General features: G+C 44.9%; 1 protein-coding gene across 1 annotated transcript; it reads right to left on the bottom strand.

Annotated features, from left to right (window-relative positions):
• Window positions 1-3738: 3738 nt before the first annotated feature.
• Window positions 3739-13224, bottom strand: POP4 (POP4 homolog, ribonuclease P/MRP subunit). The gene is made up of 7 exons (XM_007539448.3): window positions 13001-13224; window positions 10106-10158; window positions 8447-8670; window positions 6567-6644; window positions 6287-6348; window positions 5092-5193; window positions 3739-4232 (listed from the first exon to the last, which is right to left on the bottom strand). Exons 1-7 carry the CDS (start codon window positions 13005-13007, stop codon window positions 4096-4098), a joined length of 663 nt encoding a protein of 220 aa, XP_007539510.1. The 5' UTR covers window positions 13008-13224; the 3' UTR covers window positions 3739-4095.
• Window positions 13225-16427: the final 3203 nt, after the last annotated feature.

Here is a 16427-nt window from a genome sequence, read left to right as displayed (position 1 = left end):
CAACATCCTAAGGTTGTCTGGGTCAAGCCCCTTCTTCCAGGGAGCAGCCCCTTAACCACACTGTCACTTGTGTGCGAATCTCCTTCACTCTGACTATGCCTGAACCCAATGAGAGGGTGAGAGGAGGAGTTCAACTGTTTGCAGAAATGAAAGGGAATGTGGTAATGCCAGGGCTCCTGGTAGTAAAGAGAGTAGCTGGACCTGTGTTCCTGGTCTGAGCAAGTCACGAAATTCAGTGAGTGAACTCAGGGGCCAGCAGCTGGTATGGCTGAGTCAGCACATGGTCTAAGAACAGTATCAGAGGTGTGAGAAGGCCAGGCCAGTGGCTATTGATGGAGGTCATGCTGGATATTAGAACTCTGTGAGGAAGGAGGGAGGCAACTGTTATGTCCTTGCTGGGATAACTCTATGTTAATTTGGGCTGAATTATGTGCTTCAGCTGATTAATTCTGTGTCAAAGCCCCAGTCTACAATGTGACAATATCTGGGAATGGAGATGTGAGGGAGGTAGTTAAGATTTAAGGAGGAGTCGCCGGTAGCGCAGCAGGTTAAAGTGCAGGTGGTGCAAAACGCAAGGACCGGCATAAGGAACCAGCTTCAAGTCCCCGGCTCCCCACCTGCAGGGGAGTAGCTTCACAGGCGGTGAAGCAGGTCTGCAGGTGTCTATCTTTCTCTCCCCCTCTGTCTTCCCCTCCTCTCTCCATTTCTCTCTGTCCTATCCAACAACGATGACATCAGTAACAACAACAATAACTACAATAAAAACAACAAGGGCAACAAAAGGGAATAAATAAATTAAAAAAAAAGATTTAAGAAGGTCAGGTGCTAGCTCAGTGGGTTAGTGCACAAGTGAAGTGCACATGGCATGAAGCATAAGGTTCAGCAGAAGGATCCTGGTTCGAGGCCCCGGCTCTCCATCTGCAGGGGGGGGTCACTTTACAATGGTGGAGCAGGTCTGCATATGTCTTTCTCTCCCCCTCTGTCTTCCCCTCCTCTCTACATTTCTCTCTGTCCTATCCAACAGTGAACAACAACAACAACAATAACCACAACAAGGCTACAACAACAAGGGCAACAAAAAGGGAGAATAAACAGAAAAGATTTAAAAAAGGTTGGGAGTCATGCAGCAGCGCAGTGGGTTAAGTGCACATGGCGAGAAGTGCAAGGACTGCCATAAGGATCCCGGTTCGAGCCCCTGGGTCCCCACATACAGGGGAGTCGCTTCACAAGTGGTGAAGCAGGTCTGTAGGTGTCTATCTTTCTCTCTTCCCTGTCTTCCCCTCCTCTCTCCATTTCTCTCTGTCCTATCCAACAACAATGACATCAACAACAACTACTACAACAATAAAACAACAAGAACAAAAGAGAATAAATATAAAAAAAAGATTTAAGAAGGTCATAAAGAAGGCATCATAGGACTGGTGTCCTTATGAGATGTGGTAGAGATAATCAGACACAGAGTGAAGTCACAGGGGGAACAAAGGGTTAATGGGCTGATGTCTCCTGGACTTGTGGCCTCCTGTGTCCCATCCTGAGATGTTATCCAGGAACCTGCTGTTCCGCAGATTTCTCAGCTGCACAAAACCAGATGTAACTGCACGGGGGTAGATAGCATAATGGTTATGCAAAGAGACTCTCATACCTGGGGTTCCAAAGTCCCAGGTTCAAGCCCCCCACACCACCAAAAGCCAGAGCTGAGCAGTGCTCTGGTTAAAAAAAAAAATTAATAAAAGCAGATGTAACTGCATCTCACTCTGGACTTGAAGTCCCAACGACCCTGCTCTGCTGGGCTCTTGTTGATTGAGCTGTGGAGAGTTGGACTGTGAAGTAACACTTTGCTCCCATGACAAGCTCTGTAGTACAGCTGTGAGACATAGCTAACCTGTTCCCCTGGAACTCAGTTCTGTGTGGTTACATCAGGAATACTCACTAAGAGCCAGTACCCTGCCTCCCTGGCCTTCCTTTGTCCCCTCCTGTCTCTGGGAGCACAGGACCTTGTGGCCCCTAGTTGGGCTGTGGGGACAATGGGGTATCTGAGCAGCAGGCATGCACAGCAGCAAAGCTCTGTTGCAGGTGGGCTTTCTCACCAAGACTCCTTGGGAAGAGGGGGGAGAGAATATACAAATTAAACAGCCACTCACATGGAAACTTGAGCCTGCGCCAAATGAAAAACAGATTTCACATGGCAAGTGGTACCAACAACTTTTCTGGAAAGCAACTGCATATTTACACAACATTGGCCGCCTTTTACATTGCAGAGGGGTGGGCAGGAGCAGCACGGTTAGAAGCTATAGCATCTATGCTGCTACCAGCGTGGTTCTTTCAGATGGCTGGCAGACAGCAGCTGTTTTCCTACTGACAATAAAGACTTCCTCTGAGGGAACCCAGGTAATAATGGGATGCATCCTACACTTTGATATGTCTTCTCACCTTCATGACCACCATACATACTTAGAAGCATGACTCTGGAGTCAGACTCTGGGGTTCAAATTCCAGTTCTACCACTCTTAGACAATGAGGCCCTAGATAAATGAGCACTTTTTGACACTTGATCTTGAACTTCCTTGTGGCAAAACAAGCAATAGGGCAGCGATAGATAGCATAATGGCTATTATGCAGAGACTCTTATGCCTGAGGCTCCAGAGTCCCAGGTTCAATCCACTGCACCACCATGAACTAGAGCTGAGCAGTGCTCTGGAAAACAAATGAACAAACGAGAAAGGATAGTCACACCCGTGGCTGATTTGGGGGCCAGATTGCCTTGAGACAAGTGTTAGGATTGAACAAAGGCAGTGAAGGTGAGACGGGAGAGCAGCCAAACGGATTTTCAAGCAACAGTCACCATATGCAGACAAAAGCAGGTCCAGTCACAGGCCCAGCCTCTGTGCGACTCAGGAGCACATGGAGTCTTTGCGAAGTGAGTGGCACCGATCTAGATCTTCACTCTCGTGTGGTAAAGTCAGCATTTACACATCCCTTCTCTATCACGGCATTCTCTTCTCAAGTGGAAAATGAGCAGGAAATACTGAAAAAGTGAAGTCTGGCATTGCTGCTGCCTCTCCTGTGATGAATATTCTGCCTTTGGTCAGTGGACACTTGCTCCTTGGAGGGAAGGGACAACAGGTTTCCTCACTCATGTGGCTGTCCTAACTATCAGGCACTGGAAAGCTGGTGCCAGGCTAGTTTCTACTAGGACCTGCCTGGAAAGTTCTATTCCTAACCTTCACTGTCACACAAGATCAGAGCCTTTGAGCAGCAGAAAATGGAACCAAAGTGTCAGCTAAGTCCACAGCTGGGTTCTTAGGCTTTCCTAGAGGCTCAGACCTTGGGAAGAACTGCCATCTTATCCTCCCTTCCTCTGGAGCCTAACCAACAAATGAGAATGCTGCTGTAGCACTAAATTCTCTGCACTGGAACAACCACAGACAAGCATAAGCATGGCGCATCCTAGGCCTAGTTCTTGGGATGAACCAAGCCCTAAGTCACTTAGCAATGCCACCATTTACTCCTCTTCACTTTTCTTAATAAAACAAAGAAAAAAAAACCATTAAGTAAGGTCATAGAATTTAACAACAGATGTAACTTAAAGTAACACACTACAGACGCATTGCACACCTAATCTTGTGAGACGCAGCATCAGTGACAAGTGACTATACAACAGAAGTAGATTCCTGGGTGACATCTGGGCTCCACCTCCCTCCCTTAACTGTGCTACAATAATCAGTCCTTTTGTGAAGCTGTTTATGCCTACATGCATTTTATTGTAAGATAAACATGTGATTCATCAAATAAAGTTCAGAAAGTACCACAAAGAAATATAAACCTAGTATTCCCACTATCCAAGTCAACCAGTATTAACCCTGGCATTTTTTCCTCTATAAAACACAAAACCAAGGTCATCTATAAGGATATATCTCTTTGTTCCTTGAATTCTTTGCTTAGCACAGTTTCTTCATAGGTGATTAAAAGTCCTTAATACTGATGTTGACTATGGGCTATAACTAGAACTAGTGTGCTCACCTCTTCTTCAAATGGTATTTTTTTGGAGTTTCTAGTTTTCTATGATCATAAACACCTGCCTTAGGCAGTAAGCGCTCACAGGTCAATTGTTCCCTTAGCTTTGAACTTCTTTGCAGACCGCTCACTTGACCGAAGCTGGAATTTGCTCCCATAAATGTAGGAGATAAAGCCATCAATATCCACAGTGAACACACAGTTTAGCTTGGGGATAACTGGAAAAAAAAAAAGCAGGAGGGAATGATAAAGAAAATCTTGGCAGTTAAGTTCCCTATCCCGAGCATGCTCGTATTACAAAATAAGAGAACCTACAAAGTAGTAATAGCACCAGGATTACAGGGAGTCATTCTGAAATAAGGCCAAATTATTCTGATTTCAAATATAACTCACCAACTAAATTTCAGGGTCAAAGACTATGAACCAAATGTCCAGGTCTAGAAATCCTCAGAACTACTAGAAACAGGTTCCCCCACATAACTTTCAGATGGATGTTTGGTTTTATGCTCAGTAAGAAAACTTGTTCTACACTTTCTGAGGTTTAAAATAAGGTATCACAGGAACAGGAGGAAGCAATAAGAAAAGTCAAGCTTAGAAATCAAAGGAAAAAACACCTCCAACTGTGATTTTGAGATCTCTGTATCTACAGGCAAGGCAGGGTTTAAGAAAATCCTAACAGATAGTCTTACACTCATTTTACTGGAACCCAGAGGGTCACCAACAAGGGCACAGGTTTTGGAACTCTATTATAGACAGGTGTTACCTCAGCACCTTCCTTGTTATATTATCTACATTCCTCCTTTAAGCAGGTGTTGGCCCCAATCCCAAAATAGCTCCAGGTGTCTAGAGGCACAGCCTAGCAGCCCTATTTTCCCTTGGGTGTTATCTGGCCAAGGCTCACAAATGCCTTGGGCAGAGGGATGGGATAGGAAACATAGGAAATAGTCTCTGAGGTTTGGAGTGTAAGATCACCAGGTGTGCTGAAAGGGCAAACTGAACCTTCAGAACTACAGGGAAAGGGCTGATGACATGACTGGGGAGGCTGCGGTACACACCACCTTAAGAGACCCTGCATACCTTTCAGGCGGTCTTCTTTGGTGATAATTTTGAAAATGTGCTTTGTCTCCTGCAGAAGGATTCCTGTGACACCCACATATGAAGGACATTTGGATTTTGTGACTGCAAAAGAAAAGAGAATCCAAGGTTCAGGCCTCTGTGGAGTTGGGGGAATCTTAGCCAGCTAAGCCTACAGGGGCTAGAGATTCTGGTTCCACCCTTAAGCATTAGAGGATAAAAAAATGGACAGAGGAGATAGCATAATGGTTATGCCAACAGGATGTCATGGCTGAGGCTACTAGGTGGCAGGTTCAATCCTCTGTAACACCTTAAACCAGAGCTGAGGAGGCACTATGCTGGCTAGTGGTACTGTGAACTATCAGGAGCAGGACCAATTTGAAGTGATGCCTATTGATTCAGTAGACAGCTAGGTGGCTAGAGATAGTCACTGTATTTACACTGTATTCATTAAAAGTAGGAGTTCAGCAGTACATCTGCATTGGAGATGACAATCTGGGAGCAGTCAATCCACGACTAATATTTAAGACCATGGAAATAGATGAAAGAGACTTCTCTTTTAGATAGAGACAGAGAGGTAGAGAGAACATGTGAAAGGGACCACAGCATTAAAGCTTCCTTCATCATGGTGGGAGCTGGGCTTAAACCTGGGTTGCACACATGGCACAGCGACATACAATTCAAATGAGCTATTTCACCAGCCTCTGAAACAGACTTCTGTTCAAGATTTCTTACTATAGGTAAATGGTAGCAGCTACTGTACATTTTGATAACTATTCATTTTTCATTTGCTAGGACAAAGAACTTGAGAGGAAAAGGGGTGATAAGAGAGAAAGAGAGACACCTGCAGCACTGCTTCATCGTTTGTGAAGCTTCAGCCCATAGGTGGGGGCCTGAGGCTTGAACCTAGGTCCTTGGGCATAGTAACGTGTACAATTAACTCGATGCATCACTGCCAACCCGTCACTGTACACTCTGGTAAACAAGCAGAGATCTCTGTGCGGAGAAAGTGTGCAGCGAACAGTTAAGAGTATTCATGTGGCCAGAACTAAGACTGTCATTGTCATCTCCCACTCTATATGCAGGCAATGTGGGGATATTTGTATAGCAAAAAACATGCTTAGCACCATACACAGAGCTACCGTGCACTGAGTGATGACTTAGGAATCAAGATGACTGGTATTCTTAGGCAAATTACCTGAAATAATAGCTCCATGAAGATCTGCCTTTAATAGTTTGGCTTGAATCAGCTGTGGCTGCCTACAAGGTAAATGGTAGCCTTTAGTGTACATCATGACAGAGAGTTCTGATAAAAGTAAACATCATGACAGAGAGTTCTGAAAAAAAAAAAAAAAGCAAACAGGTCTACAAACTTTTAGAGTTAGGCACTACAGACAGCTGGCTCCTAAGACTGCGTTTACAATAATCATATGGCTTGCGTTCTTCACCAAGGACAAAACTTGAGAAATGTAACTCACGTGTCTGGCTTGAGTCCATTACACAGGTCCCGGATGTATTGTTTCCAAAGTTCATGTAGAGGGAGGAAAAGACTGTATCTGTGGTAAAGTCAGAAAGGGGCATGGTTGGACAATGAGCTTTGGATTATAATGTTTAAAGAATAGAGATTAGCCTGATGCCAAGAAACTGGGCCTGTGATAGCTGGGGACTGAGTGCAAATCCTACCGTGATTGTGATAACCTGACAAAAACTAAGTACCATCACCATTTAAACTTCAGTTTCCTTCCTTGTAGAACCCTCCTGAGTTAAGTTTCTACTAATGTCCCTTCATCCTTTCTGCTGGCTAGAAGCATCCATCTTAGACTAGGAGGCAACAACTAAGGACAGTGCAGATACACTGCTTAGGTTTCTGATAGCTGTGGAGCTCCTTGCTACTCCAGCCCAGGGTAATATTCATCTGGACTTTATTTCATGAACAGAAACTCTAATCTTCTTTAATCCACTGTTATTTGGAGGCTTTTTGTTCTAGGAAGTGGAACCCAGTAAGTCTTGAATAGGAATGGCCAACTGGCACGCAAGTCCCTGGGAACAGGTCTGTCTAGAAGTGAGCTATCAGGTAGTAAGGTAAAGGAGAGAGCAGCAAGAAGAATGGAGGCTTTCCTTGGGGCCATTATTGATTTTCCTAGTTTCTCATGGGGAATATACTCACATGAAGCTATTGCTTATAGAAACAAGAACCGGTCTGGGAGGTGGCTCAGTGGACAAAGCACTTGACTCTCAAGCGTGACGTGCCTGAGTTCAAGCCCCAGCAGAACATGTACCAGAGTGATGTCTGGTTCTTTCTCTCTCTCTCTCTCCTCTTTTTTTTTTTGTAATTTTATTTATTTATCTTCCCTTTTGTTGCCCTTGTTGTCTTTTTTGTTGTTGTTGTTGTTGTAGTTGATGTTGTCGTTGTTGGATAGGACAGAGAGAAATGGAGAGAGGAGGGGAAGACAGAGAGGAGGAGAGAAAGACAGACACCTGCAGACCTGCTTCACCACCTATGAAGCGACTCCCCTGCAGGTGGGGAGCCAGGGGCTCGAACCGGGATCCTCATGCTGGTCCTTGCGCTTAGCGCCACCTGCGCTTAACCGCTGCGCCACCGGCCGGCTCCCTCTCTCTCTCCTCTTATCTTTCTCATCAATCAATAAATAAAATCTTAAAAAAAAAAAAAAAGAACCTTGAGCTCAAACCCAAATGGGCTTATCAGCAAAAACAATTCTGTGGGCAAGCAGTCACACTTTCCACAGAGAGTCCAACTGATTTGGCAAGAGAGGCTGTGGACAAAGTGACAGATTTTTTTTTTTTGTCTTGTATGTATCAGAAGGTGGCTTGGCACATCTTAAAGCAAAAGCCGACAAACATTACTAAGATATGCAATCTGTGGCTAAGTAGGGATGGAGTGTCAGCTGAAGGGAGGGACAAGGCCTCCCACACTGAGTGAAGTGTTCCTCTCAGAAACTTCAGAAACATGTGGGCACACATCCGTTGGCATCAGAACTTCAGTGGGTAATCCATCTAGTGCTATTAAAAGCTACTAAGTGATATATTAAATATCAGTTCCTCTTTTTTTCTAAGAAAGCTGAAAGACAAAACAGCCATTGCCACAGACAACAGACTCAATTATGGCATGGGTCTTAGTAGTTCAGGCTAGGAGAGAAGCCAAATAAAAATGCAAAGCCAAACGCGAATGCAGTCTGAATTAATAAAGGAAGGCTGCCCCCTTGTGGCAGACATGGGAGGAACATCCTGGTTTGAAAAGAAGGGGACTACCCAATCTGTTATTGGGTTTCCCACATCCTCACCACAACTAGGAAGATCTAATTGTAGGGGTATAAAAGGTGGGAAAGGCTTGACTTACTTCTGCTGTTCTGGTTTAATGTCAAAGAGCCGCAGTTCCCGTCTCTGTCTGGCAGAAAGGCCTTTGGATTTTTTTTTCTTCTCCTTTCGCTTCCGGCGAGTAAAGTACTCCAGAACAACAGCCTTGCGATGCAGCTGGTCCTCTCGAGCTTGCTGGCTCAGGTGGGGCATGCTGCGCTTCAGGAAGGCCTTCACAAAGGCTTCAGCTCTCTTGGATTTTGAATGCTGTGTGGAAAGGCAGTGAGTGGTCTTACCACTCTGCTCAGAGAAGCCAGAGATGCTAAACTCCCTCCTCCCACCCCCAGAAACCACTGCAATCATTTATCTACCCACCCAGATCCTCTCTACCTCTCATCTGCCAGCTTTTGCTGTCCACATCTGCCCAGATGTAGAAGTCACTTTGTGACTTTCACACAAAACAGTCAGGTCAAACACTCTGATGTCCTACCGTATCTCTGATAATGACTGAAACCACCCCTTATATTTGAAAGAAAGATTTCTCTGATCCTTGACAGGGAACAGAGCTTGAGAAATGTACGTGAAATTATTTTATTATACATTAAGATCAGATGAAGGCAAGCTCAAGGTAGTTTCAAGTCATCCTAACACTAGGGGAAATGGTATGATGAGCTGCCCAGGAATAGGCCCAGCCTCCTGGGGAAGGAATTCTGATGATGAAGCTGGTGGCACAACTCTCTTCATTTGGGTCTCTTCTCCTGAGGAAGCAGTGTGTCTACTCTGCACCCATACCATCTGAGGAAAAAGGCTGTGAAGGGCATCTCATTATCTCTCTGCCCCAAAGACAGCAGGGTGCTTGTGATCCTGATTAAGCACAGCCTCTCTAGAAGTACTTCTGGGTAAAATTGAAAGAACTACAATTTCTGCTGCCTCTCCAGTTCCACCAATCTATTCTCATTAAGGTGCCTTTGTCTCATGTCTACCACAGCTATGAGGCTATCTCCTGACCTATTTTGCACTAACCAGGGTATAAAACACTTTCAGGCTAGTCTGTTAGTAGTAATAAAGCTCTCCATACATGGGGAAGCATGAGGAGGAGATGGAGTGAAGATGTGCATATCCTCATTACGGTAGCGTGCAGAAAACATGGCAAGTTGGTTCTAGTTTTGTACTGTTAAAATTCATTATCATTATTATTATTATGAGTGAGCTATTATTTGGTTCTTTAAAAGGTCTAGTAGGCCTCTCTTTCATTGGTAATAAGTCAAATAAATGTTTGTTTTAAAAAACCTTGATTTCAAGGTTACTTCCTCATTTAAGTTACCAGTGGAGTTCTGTCATAACAACAAAGCATGTTTGAGGCATCCAGATATAATCAACAATGGCAAGGTCAAATGATGGTGTTTATCAGGGCAGATTTCAGGTAAGCTAGGCTATCTAGAGTCCCCTACATACTGAGCGATGACACAAGATTAAAAAGTTCCAGTGAAACAAACTCAATTTTGGCACAATAGGAAAGGAGGCCAGTGTATGGAAACAGCATCAGAACAATAGGCCTTGACTGAGTCTGGCAAGTTTGCCAGAAAGATAAGGAGCAGACTATGGGAAAGGGCAAGAACAGCAGCACTGCAGGTTTAGGAGTCACCGAGCGTTCTTTGCCATCACCTCTGTTGCTCCCACACCCCTTTCCAAGCACTGTTACCTTAATATCCAGTTCTTTTGCTTCTTGCTGAGAAAAGGCATGGTAAATCACACCTGGGGGAGGGGGGACAAACAAAATCATCAATTCATGTTAAGTATGGTCCTAAGAACCAAGACTTTTCTAATTATGAAAATGACTATTCTTACTCAGAGATAGAAGATGGGGTGCACACAGAGCATAGCTTCAAAATTTTATTGTATGTCTCTTATGTCTATGCTTTCACCACATTTGTTCTCTGAGTTCTGAGGGTGTGCTTTACAACAGCAGTTCTCAAAGTTTAATGTGCTTAAGAACATCTACGATTTTATTAAAATGTAAATTATTGGGCCCCACTTCCAGATTCTGCATTTTTAAAAATTAATTTTCATTAGTGATTTTAATAATGGTTTACAAGATCATAGACTATAGGGGTATAGTTTCACATTGTACCCAAAACAATAGTTCTGTGCTCTTCCTCCACTCCTTCCCCTCAAAGATAAATACCATAGATTTCCACAGTTTTCACAATGCCGCACTTTTTTAAATGCGGCACCAGATAGAAACCAAACTCAGGGTTTACACATGCAAAGTAGGGTGCTTATCTCTGAACCACCTACTCTGCCTCATTTTATTATTTTATGAAAAATAGTGATGGAAACAAAAGCATTATTCTCCCACCAAGGGAGCTTCATTTGCTTTTTTGGTCTTTGTTGCTCTCTTGTGTAGTGATGGGATTAAACTCAAGGTGTCATTCATGAACCGCAGGCATGCTGCTGGTTTGTGGCCCCCCCCCCCCCAAAGAGAACCAGCAAGTTCTCAGTGTTATTACAGGTCGCCCACATCTGTCCTCTGAGTTCCAAGTTCTTCTAAGGCCACACTTGGTCTTTTAAGCACAGCCTTAAAATGACATGTTACTTGGAGCTCCACTTCCCCAGAGCCCTTTCCTACTAGGGAAAGAGGGAGACAGGCTGGGAGTATGGATCAACCTGCCAATGTCCATGTTCAGTGGAGAAGCAATTACAGAAGCCAGACCTTCCACCTTCTGCACCCCATAATGACTCTGGGTCCATACTCCCAGAGGGATAAAGAATAGGAAAGCTATCAGGGGAGGGGGTGGGATACGGAGTTCTAGTGGTGGGAACTGTGTGAAGTTGTACCTCTCTTACCCTATGGTTTTGTCAATGTTTCCTTTTTATAAATAAAAAGTTATCTCCTCATTCCTTTTCAATTTCTATCTCTATAATAAAAGGAGGGGAGTTGGGATGCATTGGATCGACCTTCTCGTGGTGCATCCCATGAGTACCCATTCATTGGGGAAACTGACGATCCTTCCTAGCCGACTGAATCCACATGGATCCCAGTCACTCTCAAAGCCAGCAACAAGCAGCTCCTGACAGCTTTGCTGTTGACTGGCTACGGAAGAAGGGCAAACGCTAGAAGAAGGAGGAGAGGAGTGGGGAGGAAGGGAGGGAAAGGAGGAAAAATGGCCATTGGGGGCAGTAGATTCATGATTCAGATAATGAGCCTAGTGGCAAAACAAAACAACCAACCTCATATGCATGCTTTGACATATGCATGATCTAGGTGTAAGACTGGCCTCCACCACAATGGAGCAAACTTTGGTTCTGTGGTCTCTTTCTCCCTCCCCCCACTACCCCCCTCCCTCCCTCCCTGTCCCATTCTCTATATCTGAAAAAGCCATCCTGGAGAGGTGAAATCCCAGTGATGACCAAAAAAAAAAAAAAAAAAAAAAGTGATAGAGCAGGCAGAGTACTATACTTAGACTTGCAAGCTAGAGGTCCTGAGTTTGATCTCTGGTATCATATGTGCCAGAGTAATGCTCTAGTTCTTCTTGGGTACCCACCAAGTCACCGGTGAGTGCAAACACATGTGGCTCCTGGACAGAGAGGAGCCTAAGTAGAGATTCCTGGGGCAAAAGCACATATCTACTCCAGAGCCGCCTGTCCCGCAGTTTGCCAGTTGTGGCGACATTCAGCAGTAGTTAATAGGTGTAGGCGTGACTTAGAAAGGAAGGGCGGGAGTTCGATCCCTGGCAGCACAAGTGCCAGAGTGATGTCTGGTTCTTTCTCTCTCCTCCTATCTTTCTCATAAATAAATAAAATCTTAAAAAAAAAAAAACAAAGAAAGAGAAGGAAGGGCCATAAAAAGGGGCAAATATATAAATATAGCTACAGAAATAATAGTCAACCCGTTTCTGTGATCTTGGAAGAACCACCAGTTTTCAATGGAGGGAATGGGAAGGACACTGAGCTATAGTGGTGGGAACGGCGCAGAAGTACACCCTTGCTGATTCATAATTTTGTAAATCAACATTAAATCACCAATAAAATTTAAAAATCGTTATTCTTCGTCTTTACACTATTAAACTAACACACTTAATTTGATTCTAAAAAAACACACAACCTTTTACCTATCTCCCCTCCTCACTGCATAATCCTTTTAAGTAGCTATGATTCCTACGCACTTGAAATGTTAACTCACTCGGTCACAGGTCGTGGCAGTCTGAAGTCTACCTTCCCCTACCTATACCTCCTCCGGATGTTTACTCCTCTCTTGATTACACCCTCCGTTCGGCTCAACGCCCGGTGGTGGGTTCACTATGCCATGCCCCAGCACGACCCCAGCGCTTTCCATCCAACAAGCGGGCTGGACAGGCACCATTCTTAGTCCCTTCGAGAGGGGGGAAGACAAGGCCGCAGGCAGGGCGCTGCCCTCCACTCCACTGCCATCGATCCCGACTCCAGAGATTGAGCCAGGGCCTCAGTTTCGCTTATGTGAAGTGAGATCATCCCTATCCAGTTCTGTTCAGATATTTCCGTGATTCTTTTCACCCACTAACTCCTCGACTCTCAAAATCCCACTGGTCCCCAATTTTGTGGCCCTTCAGCCGCTTACTTTTCATCTTCGGACCACTTCCGGTGCTTTTTGATGATGTCACCTCCAGGCGTCGATGACTCTTAACCTGTGTGCTTCCTTCAGCAGTCTGTAACTGAGTCTCCAGTCAGACTTGGTGAAGTAGAGGCTCCCAGCGCTTCACACCGCCCGGTAGCGGTGCCCCCAGACTGACTCGCGCTTCAGGTCGCAGGCTGCGGGAGCTCCCTGAAGGCGCCCGTGACGTCACTGCAGCGCGCCGACAAAGTGGGCGCATGCGCGGCGACCCAGCTGGCGGTGAGGTCAGGAAGAGTCTAAGGAGCTGTCCTGAGCGAGCCGCTTGTCGCTGGGGTGTTTGCCGCTGGCCAGTTATGTCGCGGGGAAGGCTACAGGCAGTAGAGCTGGGCGTTTTTGTGAGGATTTGAGCGAGGAGAGCCTACCTGGAGAGGTTTCGGAGGAGGCTGGGGTCACGGGGGTGGCGGTGTGGAGGCTCCCTCTGCAGACCTGCGGAGTCGCCGAGGTTGGGGCAGGAGACTTGGGTTCGACAGAAGTTTTGTCTCTGCTGTTCACTGCATCGCCTCACTTAATGCACTTCCAAGGCCGAACTTGTCCAGTGTGAGTTGAGTAGGACTGCTTGGTGTGAAAGTTTTCATGAGGACTCACCCTACCCCCTACCCCCACCCCGCCCCATTAAATACTAGTTTTTGTTAAGAGAAAGGCAGGTAACTGCTGCTCTGGGAAAAGTTGTGGCCGGAAAGGCACCCCTTTCAGAAGTGAGTGGGTGGGACTGGATAGTGGCCCACCTGGTAGAGCCCGCACATTACAGGCCCCTACCTGCAGGGGTGCGGGGGACTTCACTGGCCATGGACCCCTGCATGTTGCAGGTACCCATCTCTCCTCCTCCTCCATCTTTCTCATTCTCCATCTCTCTTTCATCTATCTGTCTCTCAATTCAAATAAATAGATGGCTGCCAGGAACAGTGGAGTCATGCAGGCACCAAATCCCAGCCATAACCCTGGTGGCAAAAAAAAAAAAAAAAAAAAAATCTTTACATCCTTCTTAGTGCTGAATTTGAATGAGTGCTGGTGGGGTTGTGATGGGGGCCATGAGGACATGAAGGGAGTAGCAGTTTGGTCCCTGTATTCTTTTTCTTTTGTTATTTATAAAATAAAAAAATACTGACAAGACCATAAGATAAGAGGGGTACAACTCCACACAGTTCCCACCACTAGAACTCTGTATCCCATCCCCTCCCCTGATAGCTTTCCTATTCTTTTTTTTTTTTTTTTTTTATTTCCTTTTTGTTGCCCTTTTGTTGTTGTTGTTGTTATTGTTGATGTCGTCATTGTTGGATAGGACAGAGAGCAATGGAGAGAGAAGGGGAAGATAGAGAGGGGGAAAGAAAGACACCTGCAGACCTGCTTCACCACCTGTGAAGGGACTCCCTTGCAGGTTGGGATCTGGGGGCTTGAACCGGGATCCTTATGCCGGTCCCTGCGCTTTGTGCCAGTGCGCTTAACCCGCTGCGCTACCACCCAACTCCCAGCTTTCCTATTTTTTAACCTTCTGGGAGTATGGACCCAGGATCATTATGGGGTGCAGAAGGTGGAAGGTCTGGCTTCTGTAATTGCTTCCCTGCTGAACATGGGCACTGACAGGTCAATCCATACTCCCAGCTTGTCTCTTTCCCTAGTGGGGAAAGGTTCAGGGGAAGCTGGGCTCCAGGAGACATTGGTGGGGTTATCTGCCCAGGGAAGTCTGGTTGGCATCATGTTAGCATCTGGAACCTGGTGGCTGAAAAAGCATTAAGATATAAAGCAGAACAAATTATTAAATAATCCGGAGTTAAAGGCAAGAGTATTGCAGATGAGATTTGGGGCCTCTATTGTGGAAAAAGCTAGTAGGTCTATTTTAGGTATATTCTAAGGGGCCCATGACTTTACTGGTCTTTGCCTGAGTCTGACAGCTAACATATAGGTGGACCCAAAGTATTGTCTGGGGAGATGTTGTCAGAGTTGGAAATAGGACTAGAAAGCTGAATCAGGGCAGAGAGTAGCTCGCAAATATGGCAAAGGTGTATAAGTATCACTTTATGTTATCTTTTTTTTTCTTTTGGGGGGGTGTCTTTCTGTTTGCTTGCTGTATTGGGTCTCTGCAAACTATTGTCCACTTTGGCTTTAAGGTGTATATTTTCTCCAAACTTATGGGTATATGTGCACATGTTTAGTCTCATGGGCCCTGATCTTTATCTATGTTCTGTGGTTTTGTTAGGAGGTACACCACCCATATGGAATTGAGGAGTTCTCTGAGCTAGGAATGGTCTCACCAGGATGCTGAAACTGAAGGGTTGACATTCCATGCCTAGTGTCCTTGGACACAATCCGAAGTGAAACGTGTCAAGGTGGTATCCATTACACTGATTTGGTTGAACTCAGTAGATGCAGTATTATTAAATGGTATGGATCGAGTGAGTGTGCAGGAAGACAAGCCATGCCCTGGCTTTCCAGGAGTGGTAGAAATATGTTTTTTTTTTTTTTTAATATTTAGTTATTCCCTTTTGTTGCCCTAGTTGTTTTATTGTTGAAGTTATTATTGTTGTCGTCGTCATTGTTAGAACAGATAGAAATGGAGAGGAGGGGAAGACAGAGAGGGGGAGAGAAAGATAGACACCTACAGACCTGCTTTACCACCTGTGAAGCGACTCCCCTGTAGGTGGGGAGCCGGGGGCTCGAATCGGGATCCTTAAGCCAGTCCTTTCACTTTGCGCCACGTGTGCTTAACCTGCTGCGCTACTGCCCAACTCCCGAAATACGGGTTTTATAGAAAATGGGGAGGGTTCCTGTTGTCTTGGAGTTTAAGAAGGCAATAGATCATCATTATTGTAATCAAGTTATTAGGGAATTTGGTTTACTTTGAAAATCCCATGGTTAGGATTTGCTGTATCATACAAGACCTTACCATGATTTATGCCATTTAATGCTATTTACATATTACTGTATCTTATATAGTGACAGAAGCAGTTGCTTCTGGTCTCCCTGGTCTAAGGCCAGGTGACTTAATATTTAAATTAAACAATCATTGTTATAAATATATTAAAAAATTGAGCCCACTGTTAAAATTCAATCAGGATACCAATTTGAACTGGGGTCTATGCATAAAAAAGTTTGAGAGTTTCAATCTATTTTTCCCCTCACATATTAAATAGTGATTTATTTGATTATAAGTTAATAGTGTATATTAACACCATTCCCACCACCAAAGGTCTGTGTCCCCAACCCCACCCCCTATAGTGAAGCTAAAAATCTACCCTCTTCCCCCACCCAGTGTTTTTTTATTTTGGTGAAATATTCCAAACTCAGTCAAATTCTACTTTGTCTTTCTCTGTCCTTCTTTCTCAATTTCTGTTTATGAGTGGGATCATCTCATACTTGTCTTTCTCTCTCTGGCTCA

Source organism: Erinaceus europaeus, chromosome 2 (genome assembly GCF_950295315.1).
Source record: "Erinaceus europaeus chromosome 2, mEriEur2.1, whole genome shotgun sequence".
Classification (NCBI taxonomy): domain Eukaryota; kingdom Metazoa; phylum Chordata; class Mammalia; order Eulipotyphla; family Erinaceidae; genus Erinaceus; species Erinaceus europaeus.
The sequence above is the reverse complement of the archived record's forward strand: the minus strand, read 5'-3'. Positions and strand labels throughout refer to the sequence as shown.